Here is a 25,400-nt window from a genome sequence, read left to right on the forward strand (position 1 = left end):
TACAAAACTCTTGCCAAAACTTGGACACAAATTGGGGCCCCCTGTCAGAAACTACGTCCATAGGCAGGCCATGTAAGCGAAAGACGTGATCCACGACAGTTACCGCTGTCTCCTTGGCAGATGGTAATTTAGGCAAGGGAATAAAATGAGCCGCCTTCGAGAACCGGTCCACCACGGTCAAAACAACCGTCTTGCCCTGGGAGGGCGGGAGGGCGGTAACAAAATCTAGCGCGATGTGGGACCAGGGTCTCGAAGGGACCGACAGCGGTTGGAGTAACCCATCTGGAGGTCGATTAGAAGTCTTCCCAGTGGCACAAACCGAGCAAGCCAAGACAAAACTGTGAATGTCACGAGCCATCAGTGGCCACCAAAAGCGTTGCTTAACCAAAAAGCTAGTGCGGCTGACTCCTGGATGACACGCTACGTTGGAGCAATGCCCCCACCGAATAACATCGGACCGACACCCCTCCGGCACAAACAACCGATTAGGCGGGCAACCGGGCGGAGGCTTTACCCCTTCTAAGGCCGTCTTGACCCTCGATTCAACCTCCCATGTGAGTGTGGAGACCACTAGGGTCCCGGGTAGGATGCACTCGGGAGTGGATGGGCGTTCGGAATGGTCAAAAATGCGAGAAAGGGAATCGGGTTTGACATTCTTGGAACCCGGGCGATACGAGAGAGAGAAGTCAAAACGTCCGAAAAAGAGTGCCCACCGCGCCTGCCTGGAGTTGAGTCGCTTGGCGGTTCTGATATATTCCAAATTCTTGTGATCGGTCCAAACTATAAAAGGTACCCCCGAACCCTCTAACCAATGGCGCCACTCCTCCAGTGCTAACTTCACTGCCAACAACTCTCTGTTGCCAATGTCGTAGTTGCGTTCCGCAGGTGATAACCGATGGGACAGGAACGCGCAAGGGTGCATCTTGTCGTCAGAAGAGGAACGTTGGGAAAGTACCGCACCTACCCCCACCTCTGAAGCGTCCACCTCCACCACGAACTGACGCGAGGGATCGGGAGCTATGAGGATGGGGGCCGAAACAAAGCGGCTCTTGAGTTTGGCGAATGCAGCCTCGGCTGTATCGGACCACCTGAACGTCACTCTGGGGGAGGTTAAGGCGGTAAGAGAAGCGACTATCTGGCTAAAGTTGCGAACGAAACGCCGGTAGAAATTGGCGAATCCCAGAAACCTCTGTAGGGCCTTACGGGAATCTGGGCTGGGCCAATCCACCACAGCCTTAACCTTGTCAGGATCCATGTGAATACCTTCAGTCGAGACGATGTAACCTAGGAATGGAACGGATTGTGCATGAAAAATGCATTTCTCCGCCTTGACAAAAAGTCCATTCTCCAACAACCTCTGAAGCACTCGTCTGACGTGCTGAACGTGTTCCTGGAGAGAAGAAGAAAAAATCAGTATGTCATCCAGGTAAACATATATGAACTGATCAATCATATCTCTCAGCACGTCATTGACGAGTGCCTGGAAAACCGCTGGGGAGTTGGATAGCCCAAAAGGCATGACCAAATATTCGAAGTGCCCTCTGGGGGTGTTAAACGCGGTCTTCCATTCATCCCCCCTCCTTATGCGAACCAAATGATATGCATTACGTAAATCCAACTTAGTGAACACGGATGCTCCCTGTAACCTTTCAAAGGCTGAGGACATCAACGGTAAGGGATAGGTATTCTTCACTGTGATGTTATTCAACCCACGGTAATCAATGCAAGGACGCAGAGATCCGTCCTTCTTCCCCACAAAGAAGAACCCCGCCCCCGCTGGAGAAGAGGAAGGACGAATGAATCCAGAGGCCAGAGAATCAGAGATGTATCTCTCCATAGCCTCCCTCTCAGGAACAGAGAGTGAATATAACTTGCCTTTAGGCGGAGACTCACCTGGCAATAATTCTATTGCACAGTCATAGGGACGATGCGGAGGAAGAGAAGCAGCACGGGACTTGCTGAACACCTCCTTCAGGTCGAGGTATTCAACGGGCACGTTAGACAAATCCACTGCCTCCTCTAGAAACACAGAATCAGACACAGATGAACAAGCAGACACTAAACAGGACTCAAGACACTTGTTACTCCACATGGATATAGAGTTATGACCCCAGTCAACTCTGGGGTTGTGTTGGGTGAGCCAAGGGTGGCCGAGAACTACTGGTGCAAGGGGTGAGTTCATGAGTAGAAATGATAGTGTCTCAGTGTGATTGCCAGAAGTGATGAGTGTGATAGTTTCAGTGGTGTGAGAAATGTTGGGGAGTTCTTGACCATTGAGAGCGTTGACGGATATCTTGTGCGTGAGTGAGGTGATAGGAATCTGGAGTTTGTGAGCGAGCTTGAAGTCCATAAAATTACCCTCTGCTCCTGAGTCCAGTAAGGCTTGGGTGTCGTGCGTGTGGTTGGCCCATCTTAGTCTTACCGGGAGGAGAGTAGATGATGAGGTCTTCTCTGTGATGACACCACCCGATAGTAGCCTCATACTTACTACCGGGCCTGATCTTTTACCGGGCAGGAGTGGATAAAGTGGCCCGCTCTACCACAGTAGAGACAGAGTCCTTGGGATCTCCGCCTCTCCCTCTCTTCCCGGGAGAGGCGAGCTCTCCCCAGCTGCATGGGTTCGTGAGCGGAGGCTGAACTGGCCGTGTTCCCGCCGCTGGCATGCCAGCCCTCCGTGTCGTTATACGGTCTGTTAGGGCATGCTCGGCGGCCAATACGACTCAGACGAGCGTCGACCCTCAAGGCTAGTTCCACTAGTCCATTTAAACTCCTGGGAAGGTCCAGAACATAAATCTCCTTCTGGATCCGGTCCTCCAGCCCATGCAGGAACATGTCCCACTGCGCCTCCTCGTTCCACTGACACTCTGCGGCCAGAGTGCGGAATTGGATGGAGTATTCCGATACTGAACGGTCTCCTTGGCGAAGGTCAGCGAGTAGTCTGGCCGCCTCCCTACCCGCCACGGCCCGATCGAAAACCCTTCTCATCTCCTCGGAGAGTGTCTGGAAAGAGGTGCAGCATGGGTCCTGGTTCGCCCACACCGCCGTTCCCCAAAGAGCCGCTTTGCCTGATAGCAGTGTGAGTACGAATGCTACCTTAGACTGTTCACGGTTGAAGGTCCGTGGCTGCAACGAGAAATGCATGGAACATCTCGTAAGAAAAGCTCTGCAATAGTCAGGATCACCTGAATAACCCTCTGGTGTCGGTAGCCGTGGCTCTAGCTGGGAATCCGGCTCTGGCGGGGCGGGTTGAACTGCCGGTGTAGGTGGCGCAGCGAGACCCCTCAGATGTTGTAATTGTTGGGTCAGCTGGGATACCTGCGTCACAATGGCTTGTACTGCCCGACCTGTGCTGGAGATGTTCTCCTCTTGTTGATCCATTCTCGTGATACTGCGGGAAATGAATTCGGTCAGACTCGTTGAACTCGCTGCATCCATGGTGAGGGTCAGATCATTCTGTAACAATACAGAGGCGGATGCAAGATGCAAGCAACGATGGTTTAATGAATACAGTTTACAGCAGCAACAGGACAGACAGACTGTACTCAGACGGAATCCGACCCAGGGACTACGGCGCATATACCGCAGATAGCGTGCTGAGAAATCCAGGAGAATGTGTCCGGATGGGTAGGAAGAAGCACAGAAGATAATCCACACAAGGGCGGCGAGAGAAATAGCCCAGACACACGACACAACCTCAGGGAAGTAACAATGATCTGACAACAAGAAACACTGGTTACAGAACATATAAAGGGAAGATAAGTGATTCCAGCTGGCGCAGACAATCAGGCCGAGATTGGGAACCACGCCCACACAAACACGGGAGAGAGAGAGAGAGAGAGAGAGAGAAAGAGAGAGAGAGAGAGAGAGAGAGGGAGAGAGAGAGAGAGAGAGGGAGAGAGGGAGGCAGTGGATACATGAACCGTGACAGAAATATTGACGTTACACAAGCGGTCATATTTAGATAACTCTCGGCTGACAGAAACAACAATATAAATTAGATAACAGCAATTACTATTCACAATGAATCACATCACAGGTGAGCTCAACATTGATTGAAATAATTGAGTAAAATGCTTTCTAGAAATCGAAAAGTAATCCGATGATGGGTAGTTTGTGTGCACCGCCATGTTTGTTTTTCGCGTCAACCAAAGATAATAAGAGAAGACAAGATGAGTTTCGTCTGTTTGCAGTATGCTTGTTGAAGGGGGTGTGTCGTCTATGATCATTCACTTCCCTTCATTCAGTTCCGTAAGTTTACCCAAAAGATGAGTGAACCATTCGTTCCCCTCATTATAACATCTTTGGTCTGACAGACATTTACGTGACACCCAGAAGGCATTGTTTAATGTCAACAAACATGGTGCCACACCTAGCTGGCAAATAGCTTAGCATTAGCTAATTACAATCAGTACCACCTTCAAAAAAGTATTTTACATACACCATAGGTGTCCATTACAATCTATGCAATAATCGGAATGCATTATTTGTCATCAGTACTTGGAAACATGTGAATAAAATTGTAAATACATTACGCTCCATACACACATACATACTGTATGCTACAGTAGATGCGACAACACGATATATGGAAAATAAGGCACTTACTTTGATAGGATGTCCAAAGTTATTGTGTGTAAGGAAAACAACAAGGCAGGCAATGCGAGCGCCAGCAAGACTGCTGGTGAAGTGCGAGGGCTCTCCTCGAAGAGAGAAATTTGACCGGCTCAGTAAAGCCTCAAACATAAATTGTCTGCAACTCTGAAATGAGATAATTCCATGTGAATTAATGAGGAGGCGGAACACACCTCAATTCAGATTGTTATTAGAAAATACAACTTGTTCGAAAATAATTTGAAATTGACAAGTTGAAACATACCCTATAGATAATTAAAGGCAGCTCGTGTTAACTGTCCTGTTGCGTAACAATCACATTTTGGAACAGTGAGTGAGTGCATTCTGACATCACATGCATAAAACATGCATTTAAAGATGTGTGGAACTCACATATGAAAATTGTAAGAGGTGTGCCTTGTTAAAAGTTAATTTGTGGAATTTCTTTCCTTCTTAATGCATTTGAGCCAATCAGTTGTGTTGTGACAAGTTAGGGGTGGTATACAGAAAATATGCCAATTTGGTAAAAGACCAAGTCCATATTATGGCAAGAACAGCTCAAATAAGCAAAGAGAAATGACAATCCATCATTACTTTAAGACACGAAGCTCAGTCAAACCGGAACATTTCAAGAACTTTTAACCTCTTGAGAATATAGGGGGTGCTGTTTCGACTTAGTGAAAATTGGTCTCCAAATTAAACTGCCTAGTACTCAATTCTTGCTCGTACAATATGCATATTATTATTATTATTGGATAGAAAACACTCCCTAGTTTCTAAAACCGTTTGAATTATGTCTCTGAGTGAAACAGAACTCATTCTACAGCACTTTTCCTGCCAGGGAGTGAGATTTCAGAAATCTTGGCCTCTGTTCCCAGGTCAGTTTATAAGTCCCTGTGAATGCTGTGGGGCTACAAACACTGCCTACGCCTTCCTCTAGATGTCAGTAAGTGGTGACAATTTGAATGGGGTCGATTGCGCAATCTGGGACTTTATATAAGACCAAGGTGCGGAAGTACCTTTCTTTTCTGCCCTGCGCTTGACGCACGATGGACGTCGGACTGGCCTCCTTCCAAGCTTTGGTTTAGCCAGTAATATATCTCCGGTCATGTTTTTACTCGTTATAGGTGTTAAAGACATCATAAGGTAGTTAATTTAAACCGACTTATAGCAATTTATATCAGTTTATTGCGATTTTCTGGCATTTCTTTGTGACGCACTTTCAAGAGTTGGACACTTTTCCGGTACATGCCGAACGTTAGTGGCCATTTCGACAGGACAAGAGGACATCTTTCGACCAAAAGACGATTAGACCGGAGAAAGGACACATTGCCCAAGATTCTGATGGAAGCTCTGCTAATAGTAAGAACTATTTATGCTGATAAATCGTTGTTCTGTTGAAAAATGTTAAACGCATAAGCCGCCATTTTTTTTGGGGTAGCTTCGCTTTGGCGCACCCTGTATTGCGCAGTAAGGTTAATTTTAAAAATGTAATTCAGCGATTGCATTAAGAACTAATTTGTCTTTCAATTGCTGTCCACCCTGTATTTTTTAGTCAAGTTTATGATTATTTATTGATTAGACTAGGTCACTCTCCAAGATGGCGCCCGACATTTTCTGGCCAGTTTGGCTACTTTTCTCATTGTATAACCACGATTTTTGTGGCTAAATATGCACATTTTCGAACAAACTCTATATGTATGTTGTAATATGATGTTACAGGAGTGTCATCGGAAGAATTCTGAGAAGGTTAGTGAAAAAATTAATATATTTTGGTGGTGATAACGCTATCGCTCTTTTTGCCTTGAATCAATGCTGGGGTAATGTTTGCACATGTGGTATGCTAATATAACGATTTATTGTGTTTTCACTGTAAAACACTTAGAAAATCTGAAATATTGTCTGGATTCACAGGATCTGTGTCTTTCAATTACTGTACGCTGTGTATTTTTAAAAAATGTTTTATGATTAGTAATTAGGGAATACACGTTGCTCTCTGTATTTATTCTAGTCGAGTTGTGATGGTGGGTGCAATTGTAAACTATGATTTATACCTGAAATATGCACATTTTTCTAACAAAACCTATGCTATACAATAAATATGTTATCAGACTGTCATCTGATGAAGTTTTTTCTTGGTTAGTGGCTATCAATATCTTTATTTGGTCGAATTGGTGATAGCTACTGGTGGAGAGAAAAAATGGTGTCTTTTGCTAACGTGGTTAGCTAATAGATTTACATATTGTGTCTTCCCTGTAAAACATTTTAAAAATCAGAAATGATTGCTGGATTCACAAGAAGTGTATCTTTCATCTGGTGTCTTGGACTTGTGATTTAATGATATTTAGATGCTAGTATTTACTTGTGACGCTATGCTAGGCTATGCTAGTCAGCTTTTTTACTGGTGGGGGTGCTCCCGGATCCGGGTTTGGGAGGAACTAGAAGACTTTCTTCAAGTTCAGTCACAAACACCATCAAGCGTTATAATGAAACTGGCTCTCATGAGGACTGGCCACAGGAAAGGAAGACCCAGAGTTACCTATGCTGCAGAGGATAAGTTCATTGGCGTTACCAGACTCAGAAATTGCAGCCCAATAAATGCTTCACAGAATTCAAGTAACAGACACATCTGAACATCAACTGTTGAGTGGACACTGCGTGAATCAGGTCTTCATAGTTGAATTGCTGCAAAGAAACCACTACTAAAAGACACCAATAATAATAAGAGACTAGCTTGGGCCAAGAAACACGAACAATGGCCATTAGACCGGTGGAAATCTGTCCTTTGATCTGATGAGTCCAAGTTAGCGATTTTTGGTTCCAACTGCTGTGTCTTTGTGAGATGCAGAGTAGGTGAACAGATGATCTTTGTATGTGTAGTCCCCACCCTGAAGCATGGAGGAAGAGGTGTGATGGTGTGGGGGTGCTTTGCTGGTGACACTGTCTGTAATTCTTTTAGAATTCAAGGCACACTTAACCAGCATGGCTACCACAGCGTTCTGCAGTGATATGCCATCCCATCTGGTTTGCGCTTGTGGGACTATCATTTGTTTTTCAACAGGACAATGACCCAACACACCTCCAGGCTGTGTAAGGGCTATTTGACGAAGAAGGAGAGTGATGGAGTGCTGCATCAGATTAACTGGCCTCCACAAGCACCCGACCTCAACCCAATTGATGGTTTGGGATGAGTTGGACCGCAGAGTTTTTACATTTTTTATTTCATTTACAAAAGCGACCTGGTCAAGATAAAGTAAAGCAGTGCGACAAAAAAAACAACACAGAGTTAGTTACACATGGGATAAACACACGTACAGTCAATAACACAATAGAAAATCTGTATAAAGTGTGTGCAAATGAAGTAAGGAGGTAAGGCAATAAATAGGCCATAGTGGTGAAGTAATTACAATTTATCACTTACCACTGGAGTGATAGATGTGCAGATGAGGATGTGCAAGTAGAAAAACTGGTGTGCAAAAGATCAGAAAAAAATATATATATGGGGACGAGGTAGGTAGTTGGTTGGATGGGCTATTTACAGATGGGCTCTGTACAGTGGCAGCAATCGGTAAACTGCTCTGACAGCCGATGCTTGATGTTAGTGAGGGAGATATAAGTCTCCAGCTTCAGGGATTTTTGCAATTCGTTCCAGTCATTGGCAGCAGAGAACTGGAAGGAAAGGCAGCCAAAGCAGGTGTTGGCTTTGGGGATGACCAGTGAAATATACCTGCTGGAACACGTGTTACGGGTGGGTGTTGCTATGTTGACCAGTGAGCTGAGATAAGGCACATCTTTATCTAGCAAAGACTTATAGATGACCTGGAGCCAGTGGGTTTGGCGGCGAATATGAAGCGAGGACCAGCCAACGAGAGCATACAGGTCACAATGGTGGGTAGTATATGGGGCTTTGGTGACAAAACGGATGGCACTGTGATAGACTGCGTCCAATTTTCTGAGTAGAGTGTTGGACGTTATTTTGTAAAGGACATCACCGAAGTCGAGGATCGGTAGGATAGTCAGTAGTTTTAAGAGGGTACGTTTGGCAGCATGAGTGGAGGAGGCTTTGTTGCGAAATAGGAAGCCGATTCTAGATTTATTTTTGGATTGGAGATGCTTAATATGAGTCTGGAAGGAGAGTTTACAGTCTAGCCAGACACTTAGGTATTTGTTGTTGTCCAGATATTCTAAGTCAGAACCGTCCAGAGTAGTTATGCTAGGCGGGCGGGCGGGTGCGGGCAGCGATCAGTTGAAGAGCATGCATTTAGTTTTACTAGAGTTTAATAGGAGTTGGAGGCCAAGGAAGGAGTGTTGTATGGCATTGAAGCTTGTTTGGAGGTTTGTTAACACAGTGTCCAAAGAAGGGCCAGATGTATACAGAATAATGTCGTCTGTGTAGAGGTGGATCAAAGAATCAACAAGAGCGACATCATTGATACAGTTGAATTCAGAAGTTTACATACACTTAGGTTGGAGTCATTAAAACTCGTTTTTCAACCACTCCACAAATTTCTTGTTATCGTTTTGGCAAGTCAGTTAGGACATCTACTTTGTGCATGACACAAGTAATTTTTGTGTTGTTTACAGACAGATTATTTCACTTATAATTCACTGTATCACAATTCCAGTGGGTCAGAAGTGTACATACACTAAGTTGACTGTGCCTTTAAACAGCTTGGAAAATTACAGAAAAGAATTTCATGGCTTTAGAAGCTTCTGACAGGCTAATTGACATCATTTGATTCAAATTGGAGGTGTACCTGTGGATGTATTCCAAGGCCTACCTTCAAACTCAGTGCATCTTTGCTTGACATCATGGGGAAATCAAAAGAAATCAGCCAAAAAAAGTGTAGACCTCCACAAGTCTGGTTCATCCTTGGGAGCAATTTCCAAACGCCTGAAGGTGCCATGTTTATCTGTACAAACAATAGTATGCAAGTATATACACCATGGGACCACGCAGCCGTCATACTGCTCAGGAAGGAGACGCGTTCTGTCTCCTAGAGATGAATTTACTTGGCCAGGTCGATAAAGACGGCTGCACAGTACTGTTTTTTATCGATGGTGGTTATGATATCATTTAGGACCTTGAGCATGGCTGAGGTGCACCCATGACCAGCTCGGAAAACGGATTGCATAGCGGAGAAGGTACAGTGGGATTCGAGATCGTCGGTGATCTGTTTGTTCACTTGGCTTTCGAAGACTTTAGAAAGGCAGGGCAGGATGGATATGTAACAGTTTGGGTCTAGATTGTCTCCCCTTTGAAGAGGGGGATGACAGCGGCCGCTTTCCAATCTTTAGGAATCTCAGACGATACGAAAGAGAGGTTGAACAGACTAGTAATAGGGGTTGCGACAATGGCGGCGGATAATTTTAGGAAGAGATTGTCTAGCCCAGCTGATTTGTAGGGATCCAGATTCTGCAGCTCTTTCAGGACATCAGCTGTCTGGATTTGGGTGAAGGAAAATCAAGCCCCCCCCACCCCCACTGCAGAGCTGTTGGCCGGGGTTGGGGTAGCCATGTGGGAAGCGTGGCCAGCCGTAGAGAAATGCTTAATGAAATTCTCAATTATCGTTGATTTTTCGGTGGTGACAGTGTTTCCTAGCCTCAGTGCAGTGGGCAGCTGAGAGGAGGTACTCTTATTCTCCATGGACTTTACAGTGTACCAAACTTTTTGGAATTAGTGCTGCAAGATGCAAATTTCTGTTAGAAAAAGCAAGCCTTTGCTTTCCCAACTGACTTTGTATAGTGGTTCCTGACTTCCCTGAAAAGTTACATATCGCGGGGACTATTCAAAGCTAGTGCAGTGCGCCGCAGGATGTTTTTGTGCTGGTCAAGGGCACTCAAGTCTGGAGTGAACCAAGGGCTATATCTGGTCTTAGTTCTAACAGTTTTTGAAAGGGGCATGCTTTTATAAGATGGTGAGGAAGACACTTTTGAAGAACAACCAGGCATCCTCTACTGACGGGATGAGGTCAATATCCTTCCAGGATACCCGGGCCAGGTTGATTAGAAAGGCCTGCTCGCATAAGTGTTTTAGGGAGCGTTCGACAGTGATGAGGGGTAGTCGTTTGACCGCGGACCCATAACGGACGCAGGCAATGAGGCAGTGATCGCTGAGATCCTGGATGAAAACAGCAGAAGTGTATTTAGAGGGGAAGTTGGTCAGGATGATGTCTACGAGGGTGCCCATGTTTACGGATTTGGGGTTGTACCTGGTAGGTTCCTTGATCATTTGTGTGAGATTGAGGGCATCTAGTTTAGATTGTAGGATGGCCAGGGTGTTAACATACATCTTGAATAACGTTCCAACGGGAGAATTAGATTGACTTCAGATGAGCGGTGGAACGGAGGTCCTCCTCATGTGAACGCGCATGGTGAAAGCATGGTAAGCTCGTGGCAGTGGTGACTAATTCCTGTCTCCTTCGGCCCCCCTTCACATTAGAGTCATCAGACAAAGTTCTATTGACTGTTGACATCTAGTGGAAGCCGTAGGAAGTGAAAACTCATCAATATCTCGCTGTAATTTCAATGAGAGCTTGGTTGAAAATCTGCCACCTCAGAAAAAATCCAAACAGGAAGTGGAACTTCTCAGGTTTTTGCCTGCCATATGAGTTCTGTTATACTCACAGACATAATTCAAACAGTTTTAGAAACTTCAGAGTGTTTTCTATCCAATACGAATAATACTATGCATATATTAGCAACTGGGACTGAGGATCAGGCAGTTTACTATGGGCACCTCTGTGCACCTTTTATCCAAGCTACTCAATACGGCCCCTGCAGCCATGAGAAGTTAAGCGAAGAGTGAAGGAAAAGCAGCCAGCAAGTGCTCAGCATATGTGGGAACTCCTTCAAGACTTTTGGAAAAGCATTCCAGGTGAAGCTGGTTGAGAGAATGCCAACAGTGTGCAAAACTGTCATCAAGGCAAATGATGGCTACTTTGAAGAATCTAAAATCTATTTGATTTGTTTAACACTTTTTTGGTTACTACATGATTCCATGTGTGTTATTTCATAGTTTTGATGTCTTCACCATTATTCTACAATGTAGAAAATAGTAAAAAAATTAAGAAAAACCTTTGAATGAGTAGGTGTGTATCCAAACTTGACTGGTACTGTATATACAGTGCATTCGGAAAGTTTTCAGACCCCTTGACTTTTTCCACATTTTGTTAGCCTTTTTCTAAAATTGATTAAAATCGTTTTTTTTCCTCATCAATCTATACACAATACCCTATAATGACAAAGCAAAAAAAAACGTTTTTAGACTGAAATATGACATTTACATAAGTATTCAGACCTTTTACTCATTACTTTGTCGAAGCACTTTTGGTAGCGATTACAGCCTTAAGTCTTCTTGGGTATGGCACTACAGGCTTGGTGCACCTGTATTTGGGGAGTTTCTCCCATTCTTCTCTGCAGATTCTCTCAAGCTCTGTCAGGTTGGATGGGGAGCGTCTCTGCACAGCTATTTTCAGATCTCTTCAGTGATGTTCAATCGGGTTCAAGTCTGGACTCTGGCTGGGCCACTCAAGGACATTTAGAGACTTGTCCCGAAGCCACTCCTGCATTGTCTTGGCTGTGTGAACTGAACAAAAATATAAATGCAACATGTAAAGTATTGGTCCCATTTTTCATGAGCTGAAATTAAAGATCTCAGAAATGTTCCATACGCACAAAAAGAGTATTTCTCAAAAATGTTGGCGCACAAATGTGTTTATGTCTCTGTGAGTGAGCATTTCTCCTTTGCCAAGCTAATCTATCCACGTGACAGTTGTGGCATATCAAGAAGCTGTTTAAACGGCATGATCATTACACAGGTGCACCTTGTGCTGGGGACTATAAAAGGCCACTCTAAAATGTGCAGTTTTGTCACACAACACAATGCCACAAATGTCTCAAGTTTTGAGGGAGCTTGCAATTGGCATGCTGACTGCAAGAACGTCCAACAGAGCTGTTGCCAGATAATTTAATGTTAATTTCTCTACCATAAGCCACCGCCAAAGTCATAGGCAGCCCATCCAACTGGCCTCACAACCGCAGACCACGTGTATCCATGCCATTCCATGACCTGCACATCCTGCTTCTTAAGGGTGGGCTTATTTCAGGCAAAGTGAGGGCTGCCCTTGGAGCAAACTACCTTGGTGCCAATATGGAGCCGATGAGCAAAGGTGCATCGGCACAATGTGGGCAGTCTACATGGGTCCAGTGTTTTAACCCTCATTTGTTTGCTGGGAAAAGATTAGCTTATTTCAAGCAAAGTGAAGGCTGCCCTCACAAGATATGGGCTGCCCACACTGGGACACACTGTGGCAATGCCTTGGGAGCCAATGTGGATTCGATGAGGAAAGGCACATTTCAATGTGGGCAGCCTACTTGAGGCCAATATTTTAGCCCGCATTGTGTTCATCTGGACATGTTTTCTGGGTTAGTGCTTAATGCAAAGTTAATGAAACACTTGTTAACAGCCTGAAGCGATTTCAGTAACACTTCATTCTGTAGTGCTGTCTCAGATGGTAATTGTTTTATATTTCAAAATGACGTGGTAATTGCTAGGTTTTATATGAACATTAAACTCTCGAGCATCAGCTCTAGTGGACATTCCTGCAGTCAGCATTCCAATTGAAAGCTTCCTCAAAACTTGATACATTTGTGGCATTGTGTTGTGTGACAAAACAGCTCATTTTAGAGTGTCCTTTTATTGTCCCCAGCGCAAGGTACATCTGTGTAATGATCATGCTGTTTAATGAGCTTCTTGATATGCCACACTTGTCAGGTGGATGGATTATCTTGGCCAAGGAGAAATGCTCACTAACAGGGATGTAAACAAATTTGTGCACAACATTTTAGAGAAACATGCTTTTTGTGCGTATGGAACATTTCTGGGATCTTTTATTTCAGCTCATGAAAAATGGGACCAACACTTTACATGTTGCATTTATATTTAGTTCAGTATAAATGGCACATAAAGTAAAAGGTTACAAAACCTCCTCTGATATGTGTGGTGTCCTCAGCTTTGTGCTCCAAACAAGGTTCTGATCCCGGAGCGCTACCTGGATGTGGAGCCCAACACTCCTCTCAGCCCAGAGGAGCAGAAGGAGAAACAGAAGAAAGTAGAGAGGATCAAGACTCTCATTGCCAAATCAAAGTAAATACAGACACCACAAACTACTGTCCAACACACCTCTCACTCACACATACGTATAGTAGTGTATTTACTCATATTTTGGCTAAACTTCCTCTCCGCTCCATCTTCTTTTTCACATAAGTGTTATGAAATGCCACATGTTCTGTATTAAAAGTTATAATTTAATCTCCTTTCTCTTGCTCTCTTTGTCACACTTTCTCCCTCCCCTCTCTCCCCTTCCACCTCTCCCTCTCCCTCCAGTCTCCAGAATGTGGTTCCCCTATTGGACGGTCCTACTGAGGGAGGCGGTCCTCATCACCATGGCAACCCAGAGCAGAAGATCCAGGAGCAGGAGAAGAGGATCGAGATCTCCTGTGCTCTGGCCGCCGAGGCCTCGCGACGCTCCCGCCTGCTCTCCGGTGAGGACGCCTCAGCCGCCTGCCGCTTCACTGCCACCACCCCGACCACCCTGTCACCACGGTTACTGCCTTCACAGTTACCGTTGCCCACCCCGACCGTGGCCCTGTCGCCCCCCTGCCACTGAGGAGACCCCCAGAGATGACAGGCGATGTGTTGCTGAAACACCTCCCCCTTCCTCCAAAACCCCTTCCCTCCTCCCCTCTATGACACACATTTCCTCTACCAATCACTGAAATGATCAATCCCTCTCCTGTTTGCAACACACTCAACACTCAACATCAATGACAGCTTTTTAGGGGTTAAATTGGAGGTGAATATAGTGGAACTGCCTTGTTCGAAAGAAAAATATTTTGATAAAATATATACAGTCATTTTTGGGGGAAAAGTTTCTAAGACCCAGTTTCATGAAGAATAAAATCCCAATATAACCCCTAGTTACATCTCACTGTCAAATGTCTGCAAAATATCCGCTGCTTAAACCCAGCCAACCACACTCCTTCACTCCCTCATTGTCTGCTGTACTGCAATATACTCCACTATCCACTGTCCACTACTCAACCACTACCTAACCCAAGCCAACCACACCCTCAGTTCCTCACCGTGTGCAGTAGTGTACACCTGGGGTGTTTTCACTAGAAACCAAATGAAGCAAATGGGATGAAACGGGGAGGGACCTACCTGAATTTGTCTAATATGAAACTCACGTTATCTTTGCGGTACATTTTCCATTACAAAACATTTTGCTAGAGGTTGTGACGCAGTGCATTAATGAAGAAAAAAAACTGGTCACAGTTACACTCATTGCTATTCAAGGATCTGTATCCGCTCCTACAAAAAGGGTTCATAAACCTTGTCATTTCACAGGGCATCCCAAGACAATGCCACATGTTACCTGTCCCTGTCCCCAGAGCAATAGATTAACAGAGATATGATCAACTCAGATGAACCAAGATTTAGAATCTGTAATGTCGCCATGTTACCACCAAGCGTTCTAAGATGTTAATCTTCCATTGAGAAATCCAAATAAGAATGGCATTGTTGTGGAAAGTATGGTGCCAGCAGGGAAGATAGTTTACCAAACTGTTATCTCTAGCTCCTGCTGTCTCGCTGTCTGTTTCACTAGTCCACTTCTGTCCATGGGATGCACGTTTGACCACAATATTGTTTTGGACATTCGTTTTAGGACTCACGCCCAACTGAGTATTCTTCTCAATGCATTCTCAATTGACGCTGATGACGATTTTTATCTAAAGTGCATTACAGGCGCTTGGAAACACGATGACGTATCAAAAGTTGGCAAATAATGAGTATGACAACCTTTTGTCATCATTGTGATGTTGCCAGATTGCCTTTAGATGCAGTAGCACTTCATCCAGCTAGCTAAGACTGGGGGGGACAGCATCGGATTGTAGCTAGCTAACATTAGCATTGCTGCATTTGATGAATTTAGTTAGCTAATGGCAACATTTCCATTCCTTTAAAGTACATTTGACGACATCATAATGATGAAAAAGTTGTTTCCTACTAATTATTTGCCTACTTTAGCAATGTCATCATATTTCCAGGCCACTATAGTGTACTTTAGATGAAGCATTCCTTAGCCCCTCTTCGGTGACTGGACACCAGGAGCGGTTTGCACCAGTTGTGCATAAAAAAGTTGGTCTTAAATACTAGTTCGGCGTAGATATGTCCGATTTTGGTAACAGGATTTACACTTGTTGCAACCCCCCCCCCCCCCCAAAAAACTAGTCGTAGCTAAATCCGACATGAGCAATGCGCGTTCATTAGATGTGATGCTTCATAATGATGGTTGCTAGGCAGCGCCTGTTGCTAGGCTGTTACCATCTTTGTGGCCGTTCTAAACTTTGCGAGGCATGTGCCATCAATTCGCAAAGCCCACCACTATGCATGCATGTTTTCTTAACCACAACTGGCTGGATGAATTAATAATGGCTGTGAGAATGAATATCACTGAATTACAAAAATATTGGAGTAAAGTATGCTAACGCCATTGAAGGCATGTATCATATTGTAATGAAACAGGCAGGGAGCAGGCATCGAACCCTCGACCTTCAAGCCCGAAATCCAGCACGCAATCGACTTTGCCCCAAAAGCATGTTCATGCGGCAGAGTCGATATCCGCGTTTATAAACCCAGGGTCGTTACACTATTATTGCTTTCTGAAATTAAGTCATCCAACTGTTTTAAATACTTTAAAGCAATAGCCGTGTGTGGTCAACTATAATTTCAGCAACGTTATGATTGGGACAGTGTTATCACGCTGCATTGAGACAAGACTCGTATTGATAAATCAATAAATATAATATTTTTGTTTTCACGGAATCTCCATTTTGATATTTGGTTACAATTAGGCTGGGAAAATGTTTGCCGGAATTGAGGTGAGAGTTTTCATGATGATAATCTTTAGTCTAGTTTGCTCGTCAAACAGTGTTATCAGAACATTTTGCTAGCATGTTATGTAGCCTACGGTAGCCCAGTATAACAGGTGGATTAATTTGCCAAGGCTATATCCCGACAAAAAGCCCTTGACTTGTCTGATAATCAATCAATGTGATTTTGTTTCAAACAATCTCCGTCTATATAGTTGGTTGTTTGATCTCTGGCTGGGCAAATTAGTGGAGGTGGCAGCTTATCTATTATACTGAACAAAAATATAAACACGACATACAACAATCTCAAAGATTTTACTGAGTTACAGTTAATATATGGAAATCAGTCAATTGTAATAAATGATTTATGCCCTAATGTATGGATTTCACATGACTGGGCAGGGGCACAGCCATGGGTGGACCTTGGAGTGGTTAGGCCCACCCACGTGAGAGCCAGATCAACCCACTGGGGAGCCAGGCCCAGCCAATCAGGATTCGTTTTTCCCCACAAAAGGGCTTTATTACAGACAGAAATACATTTTAGAGTGGCCTTTTATTGTCCCCAGCAAAAGGTGCACCTGTGTAATGATCATGCTATTTCATCAGCTTCTTGATATGGATTATCTTGACAAAGGATAAAATGCTCACTAACAGGGAAGTAAACAAATGTGTGCACAAAATGTATGCAAAAAAAAGCTTTTTGTGGATAATGTAAAATGTTTGGTATCTTTTATTTCAGCTCATGAAACATGGGACCAACACTTTACATGCTGCATTTATATTTTTGTTTTGTGTAGATTGATAATAACTGCTCAGATACATTTAGCATTATAATGTAGCATAAATCAAGTGTATTATTTTGCTATTGACTCGCGCATAGGAAACTCGAAAAGCCTGCGGAGGTTCTGAAATATGAACACGAGAGTCACATTCTTTTGAAAATATAGATTGCTATCATTTTCTGTTCAAATCGTTAAAGAAGATCTAAGAATTTCTAATCTAATACCCTACACCTGCTCCCTACTAGGCGTAGAATCTATGCCCAGGAGTAGCTCACAGAAGGACTTACGCCAAGGTGGTCCAACAGTTAGAAATTTTAGGTCCTGCATAGAGCACATTTTCATTCAGACGTAGAGTTGCGACCCACTTAGGGAAAGGGGAATACCTAGTCAGTTGTACAACTGAATGCATTCAACTGAAATGGTCTTCCGCATTTAACTCTGAATCAGAGAGGTGCTGGGGCTGCCATAATCGACATCCATGTCTTCGGTGCCCGGGAAACAGTGGGATAACTGTCTTGCTCAGGGGCAGAACGACTGATTTTTACCTGGTCAGCTCGGGGTTTCGATCCAGCAACCTTCGGTTACTGGCCCAACGCTCTAACCACTAGGCTACCTGCCGCCCAACTGGAGCAACCGCCCCAGTAGCCCTTTGGGCACCAATATGGTGGAGGAATCTTAAGAACGTTCATAACAATGGCATGACGTGACTGAGTGATGGAGGTGCAATCCATGAGTAGTGAGATATCGACAGAGTTTCCGTTTGCTGAAAACTACAGCACAATTTCTCACTGCTTACTACATATCACTATCTCTGTCTCTACCCTACCCACAACCAACCACATATCACTTATGCATAGTCATCACAGATTATGATAATGGGAAATTGAACATAAACTTGTCAATGTAAAGTGATGAGCTGAAGGAAAACAAATCTGTTTTTTTTTAATCAAGTCTTATAGGACTGTTAAGTATTCAATCATACTGTGTGCTGCCTGCTGTCAGTCGCGGTCATTACATGGTCATTAAACCATACCTTCGAGCATGCGTCACCCTTGACTGGACAGATACTTTTGTTGTCCAGCTGCACAGAGTTCAGTACGAACCAAGTATCTGTTACGCTGCTGGTGCCAGATAGCAGACTTTGTTTTATCTTGCGTCCAGAAAAGCACTTTGCATTATGTTCAACCATATTATCTTTAGAGTCATAATATCCTATCCACATATATTCTGCAAGTTTACCTACAATTTGTTACTGACCTTTCATGCTTTCTGTCGTTACAAGTATTTACTTTGTAAATGTAATCTAGATAACAGCTGTTCAAACTGTTTAATTTTCTGAATGTGTGTAGCCAAACTCCAGATCCAGGTGTAACAAGTTTATCCTAGCAACATTCTCTTGCTTCCTCAGTACAAAGCTATACAGGCTTAGCACCATATCCCTACAGATGTATCCCCACAAGCATAACCATATCCTGTTATGCTTGTGGGTTGGAGTGAGTGCACAGTCCTCCCTGTTGTAGCTGCCTCAACCCTTTATTATTGCTTTACACCTTCATGTTTTGCTATTTGTTTTGCTCGTTCTCACCTCACACCCCCATTCCATTCCAGCCCAGTGCGCCCCCAGCCCCCCGCCTCCCCGACCAACCTGGCCCCTCCCCCGTCCTGCACCGACTTCTCCGACTCCGTTCACATCATGAAGGTGTGAGTCTGTGAAGGTGAGTCCCCGCCCACCAACCACACCTGCAACCCCCCCCCCCCCTCCCTCCCTCTCTCCTCACCCCCTCTCTGGTCCCCTCCTCCTACCTCACACCCCCTCCTTCACCTCTCCTGGTTTGGGCAGGACTCTTAGTTTTTCACTCATGTGATGTCTTGACCAATGGCAGCAAGTGGAAATTGTATTGCTATCTGCTTTACTCAATTGTTTTATTAACTGGAAAATAGTTCCGAATGCTCTCAATGAACAGTGCTAACACAATATTTATGTTTTCTATACCGAAATAACCTACCAGTCCTTGTCCACGTACTGTACACATTTCAAGGTACAGAAACGATTAACCAGTAAAATATCCCTTGAAGATTTGTGGAGGCCTCCCCCTGAAGTCGGGATTATCTGTCTCTCAGTTTGTGCTGATGTAGGACACGGAGAGGAAGTGAGACTGAAGTGTTGCTGTTAGAGAGAGTGAAGACAGCTGACTCAGATGTGAAGTTATCTACCCTGTACTTGTACACAGGGTTAAATTAGTACTGCTAAGCAGGGGCAATTCAGGATGGGGCCTCTGCCATGGACCAGTCAATTTAGAGCCATATTCTTTGAATGAAGCCAGGCTGCCACGTCCAACAGATACTCAGCAATAAATGCCAATAATGATAAACTGCTGTTTCAGACTTTGTAGCTAATAGCTATCGCGTTAAACTAATAGGAGGATCACGCTTCCTGTCAGCACCATTTGGACAAGCGGGGATCAAATATCAGATTGTTTTTGTCATTTTTAATTTGCTTATGTGCTTGGTTATGACCATAATCCTTACTAAGAACACAGTCCTGTTATTCCTGGACAAAAACGTACACCTCACAAACGATCCTGATTTACTTCCCCGCATTGTGTTTGACAAAAACAACTTGAGATATTGGCAAAAACATCTTGAGATATCCGCCTTACTTTTAAACATTGGTAGGTTCACACATGGCCCTTCCCAAAACCCAGGTGCACAAATTGAATGCAGACTTGCACAAATGGCACAACAATGCAATACTTTATAAGAGCGTGAAGTCCTTGGGTAGTATGTTCAGTTCCAACCTAATGTCTTTCTGCTTGACTGACGGTGTACAGGGTCTGTTGTCTGCATACTCACACCAAACAAAGTTTTATTCTAAATGTATTATATAAAGCGGCGGTCACACTTCAATGACTTTCTATTACCATTCTTGTTGTTTTCAAGCTAATGTTAGTTAATCAAATCAAATTATATTGGTCACGTACATATGGTTACCAGATGTTAATGCGAGTGTAGCGAAATGCTTGTGCTTCTAGTTCCGACAGAGCAGTAATATCTAACAAGTAAAGTTGTATCTTGTGAAAAGCACCATTGTGGACTTGTTGTACCCAAATTGCAACCATGCAGAGTATGTTCAGTGGACAATTACTCAAGTCGACGTTGCACTGCAGCTTTCTCAGCCTTGTCGTAACATCTATTGAGTCCCCTCAATAACCACTCTTAAACATAACAGGGGCACATCCTGTACTCAACGACAGGATCCTCAGCAGTGATTGGTACAAACTGGCCTGGAGTGGTTTACCAAAATGAGGCAGCACAGAGAGTTGTCCTGTGGTCAAATAAGCATTTAGAGAGTCACACAAACAAATAGCAGAAAGGGAACTCATCTGAGTCTGGAAACATTTCCGTTCTCTGCTTTCAATTTTCATTGTGTCTTTGTTTGAGTGTTTTGTAAAAGTGAGTTTTACTGGGATTAAAGTATGTTTTCTCTCTTTCATCTCTCTCTCTTTCATCTCTAGCTCAAGCTCTGGCTGCCGTCAAGTTTGACGGAGCGTCCTTCTGAGGATCCACTGGAATATAAAGAAAATGCCCAAAGAAACTGGTTATATTTACAAACTGGTTAATCTCCCAGACCACCTGCCCGCCGGTGTATAAACCCAAATGACCTCCACAACAACACAACCGGAAACATGAAGCTGTCACAGGAAGTTTGGGAAGTTGACCACCTGAGGACTTTTTCAAGGCAAACAGACTATGATGGAGGACCACACCTCCCAACAGAAGGGGGTCTATAACGGCACCCTCCACTCTCTCTATCATTCACCACACTTACACAATTCTTCTTAGTCTAGGCCTGGCAGAAAATAGCTTCTCTATAAGGGCAGGTAACGCAAACTAAACAAATGCAAATAAAACACAATGCTGTAATTGTTCACTATTTTGGGGATGATGCGTTTGACACAGCATTTGATACTGCTAAGCTAGCCAGAAACCAGGGGGTGTATACAGCACTCAAACATGCTCTCCTCCATGCTACACTGACAGTGGGACTGTTTCGACAGTTTTCTCCGTTACTCAGCTCAGGAAAGGTGTATGCTATAGAGAGATTAGAAGGACCACAGAGACTAGAAGCCCAGGACAGTAGAGTTCTGTGACTGAACGGTTCAGGAGGGGACTTATCGTACGTGATGCACGGATCTCTGTTAAGATGAAGAGGGATTAGGACTGCCGGAGCTGGACTTCAGGAAGAGGGACTGGGGAGTGAGAGCTTCTTATTGGTGCAGAGAGCAGTAGAACCAATCAGAGGTTGATGTTACACTGTAACAGGAAATGGTCACAGAGGAGGAGGCGGACAGATGGTAGTTCAAGAGCCATAAAGAGAGATATGAGCGGGAACAGTAACATAACACAGGGTTTCCCACACTTGATCCTGGGGCCCCCCTGGGTGGACGTTTTGGTTTTTGCCCTAGCACTACACAGCTGATTCAGGATCGAGTTTGGGGAAACCCTGACACAACAGGAAATGGCCTCTTCAGAGCAATGTAGTTTTGTCTCTGATTGGCCCCCAGGTCATTGTTTCAAACTCAGTTAAACAGGCCTTGACCTTCGACTTCCTGGCGTCGTCTGCAGAGGCCATTAGTGGGAGAGCTGTACTGTATGAAAGCACCCCCCTCCCCCCCTCCACTCAATCCAGTGGTCGCAGAACATTGGTGTACAGCAGTGTTTGCATGAGTCTCCCTTCGATTCCTTCCAACACCTCTTATCCCAGGTGAGGAACACACCTATTGAACACCTAACCCACTGTGACGCCTGCCTCCCAACCCTTTCTCCAGGCTAGGCTACACCCCCTCTGTCCCCGTTCCCGTCCTACACCCAGGGCTGGCTGGGACCTATATGCGTATGTGTGTGACTGCCTGCAGGAAGACCTATCCTGCCTCACTCTGAAACCACTGTTAGTTCTCTGGTAACTGTGTGTCTTGATGTGAGTACAGCCCACACACCATTGGCATTAAAGCCATTGGACTCCTCTTAGTTCTCTCACTGCTATAAGACCTTACTTCAGTGGTACAGTATGTCAATAGATACATGTGTAGATAAAATCTCTCTATATCTACATTTATATATACATACAGTACAGTATATAGTATGTGGAAAGACGTCAGTAAAAGAAGTGACCTTAGAATAAGTCTGCTAGTTGAAACACTTGTTTGTGTTAAGATGGGCCAGCAACTTGCATCACAGCCAACTTACAGTGTGTACATATCAGAAAGCTAAATGCATCCTACATGTATCATATCGCTAATATTATACAGTGCTATGTTGAAGACTGAACCTTTTTAGCATATAGAGGTCATTTATTCTGATCAATACGTTTTTACCTCTCAAAATACATCTAATTATTTTTCTATGAAGCGTCACTTCTAACGTGATCAACCACTTTGGGTGAGACAGATAGATAGACACAGAAATATATAGACGTATTGCTGTCCTGGTCAGGGTCGGAGGAACTCATATATTATACACATATATGACAAGTCACTCCACATTCTAAGTGGAGGATGTATCATGGTGCAGTTATGTGCAACATACTCGTCCTCTTCCTGTCCTCTAATATAAGTTGCTGACCCATCCTTTGCATTTTGGCTGTCTCTTAATAAGGAACATTTGTTTGTCAGTCGATCACTGTTTAGTGTCTCCAGATTTAACCTGTGGCCTCTGAAAGAGCAGCCCTTTTTCATTTCTGTCTTCATTCCTCCCTCACAATCCACCCATCTCTCCTTCTCTGTCTTTTTCCCCCCATTCCATTCGTTTCTCCCCCTTTGTCATATTGGCTCCGAGGCAATGCTGTGTCTGTATTAGAAGATATCTTTCTTCAGACTCAAGCCACCGTGTTTGGAGGCAAGTTAAACATTTGTGTACACAAAGCAGATTATTTTTAAAAAAAAGTCTGAAGAAAATAGTTATATTTTTTTCTTGTTTGAGAAAGGGACAACTAAGGTCAGAAGATGCAGTACATATTTTTTTAGACTCATGGGTATTTGATGGCTAAAATAAGGTTTCAGCCGACAGGTTACATTTTTAGCATGTAATCATGTAATCAGGAATGTTTTGCGTTTTTCACAATATTGGGGGAAAATGATTATTGCTAAAATATTTTTTTTATTTGCTTTTAAGATTTGTCTGGTTTAAAGATGATTTTGAAAATATTGGTATTTTTGGAACAATTGGCCTCATATGTGTTGAGAAACACAAAACAGCCAAATACGGGGTGTCCAATATTTGATAGAAAATGTAGCATTTATGGCTAATAATGATGTGGAAAGATTTAGCACATTGGTCTATGTACATATTTCCCATTTCAACTACGTATATCTTAATAATAACATCAACTGTTGCTATTTTGGCGAAAATACACAAAATGCTTGAACTATGCAAATAAAAAAGTAAAATATCATATGCTTGCTTTAGGAAAACCTTCTTGCAATAAAGTGAATGTATACAAGTATATACAGTATGTGTTTCTCTTTAGATGTTTTCGGAATATTCCGCCGTACTTTCTAAGAAAAATTATAATCATAATCATTGATATTATTACCGTTATTGTTTTGATCATGATATTGATGTTGAGTATCACTGCCAAAATAATTATACTACTGATCATCATACTTTCTGTCTGTTATATTAATAGACCTTTACTGACAATATCATAAGGACTCATATTATATCATATGGACTCTTATATTATATCATAAGGACTCTTATATTATATCATATGGACTTTGTTATATTCTATTCTATGTGTATGTCTGGATAAATAAACCTGAAGATATCATGTAGACTTTGAAAACTGACTGGATGTGTGGAAAACACAGTATGAAATCAACTGTCATTTGACTTTCAGTATTCCTCTGAAAAAATGTATTCTGTGTCGCGTACACATTTGACTGAAAGATGATCACAATGGAGACCCGAGTTCGGAGGTTAGAGGTCAAACCCATCATTGACATGGTGAAATTATGGGGCTCGCATGGAGAACACTTTCTGAACTGTGCTATATGGTCAACAATACTGGACTTCATAGGTAACTCATTTACAACCTCCAATAAAGTATATTTGAATTATTATAAGGTAAAGCTATCATCTGTTTGTTCTTACTGGCATGGGTAGCCTAGTGGTAGCGTTTGGCAAACTCCAACTTTTAAACTTCTATTGAAAGATCACAGTTTTATATCTGGCAACAACAACAAATAAATCCCCCAAATAATGTTATTGTCAAAGAAATGTGTTGAAAACACATAGATTAGTATGCCAAACTCGGTTTAGTGGCACTCCAAACACCAATACAAACACCTAAATTGTCCGCCATTTGAGTATGAGAAAAATAGTATGTCACATTTCAATGTCATAATCATTTTGGCTTCTCATGTAGTATGAATGCATTGTAAACTTTTCTGGAATTTCACACCCACAGTGCATTCAAACCTGCTTTAGTAGGATTTGAAGTTAACTGAGCTTGCTGTTGTTGAGCGGCAACTTCATATTTAACCTAGCTAGCCAGTTATATATCCAAATCCGTAGCAAAGTAGTACGCTACGGCCGTGGCATACTGCATACGTTTTACTAAACATTACGTAATAAATAGTACGTGACGATGAGTACATACTATGCAGTTTAAGTATGTAGTACGCTAGTATGGGAATTCGGATGCTGCTTGTGGCTCTGAGTATTGGGTGGTCTTTGGACTACTGGTAATAACCCAAGCCTTCCTCAAGAGGGCACTATATATAAACATCCCAATCACCTTGATTCAATCAACAGTTCACACAGAGCTCTCTCTCCCTCACTCTGTCTGTCTGTCTTCATGCGTCTGCATGTCTCTCCCACACAGAGAGAGAGAGCGAGTACTAAGTGAGCTTCCACACTGTGAACAAAGACAGTCCTGCTGCTTTGCCAATATTTGTCCTTTGTAGGGAGACCACCTGCCTTTTGCCTGCTTCATTACTCAAAAACAGGTTGAGATGGGGTTAAACTCTCTGGGGTCTGTGTATGCTCCAATGTATGCTGGATATCTTG

The 25,400-nt window shown here is 43.5% G+C and overlaps 1 protein-coding gene across 11 annotated transcripts in view; it reads left to right on the plus strand.

The window, feature by feature from the left end:
- plekha6 (pleckstrin homology domain containing, family A member 6) overlaps nucleotides 1–24,451 on the plus strand; it is a 129,448-nt gene extending 104,997 nt beyond the window's left edge. For 10 of the 11 annotated variants that reach the window (XM_039013126.1, XM_039013056.1, XM_039013064.1 and 7 more), the window contains 4 exons: nucleotides 13,626–13,759; nucleotides 14,000–14,157; nucleotides 18,939–19,045; nucleotides 20,846–24,451. In XM_039013126.1, the coding sequence (XP_038869054.1) occupies nucleotides 13,626–13,759; nucleotides 14,000–14,157; nucleotides 18,939–19,027 (381 nt within the window). In that variant the 3' untranslated portion in view covers nucleotides 19,028–19,045; nucleotides 20,846–24,451. Of the gene's footprint in view, nucleotides 1–13,625; nucleotides 13,760–13,999; nucleotides 14,158–18,938; nucleotides 19,046–20,845 lie in introns of those variants that run through there. The other variant, XM_039013116.1, reaches the window with a different exon arrangement.
- Nucleotides 24,452–25,400: the final 949 nt, after the last annotated feature.

Source organism: Salvelinus namaycush, chromosome 2 (assembly GCF_016432855.1).
Source record: "Salvelinus namaycush isolate Seneca chromosome 2, SaNama_1.0, whole genome shotgun sequence".
Lineage (NCBI taxonomy): Eukaryota > Metazoa > Chordata > Actinopteri > Salmoniformes > Salmonidae > Salvelinus > Salvelinus namaycush.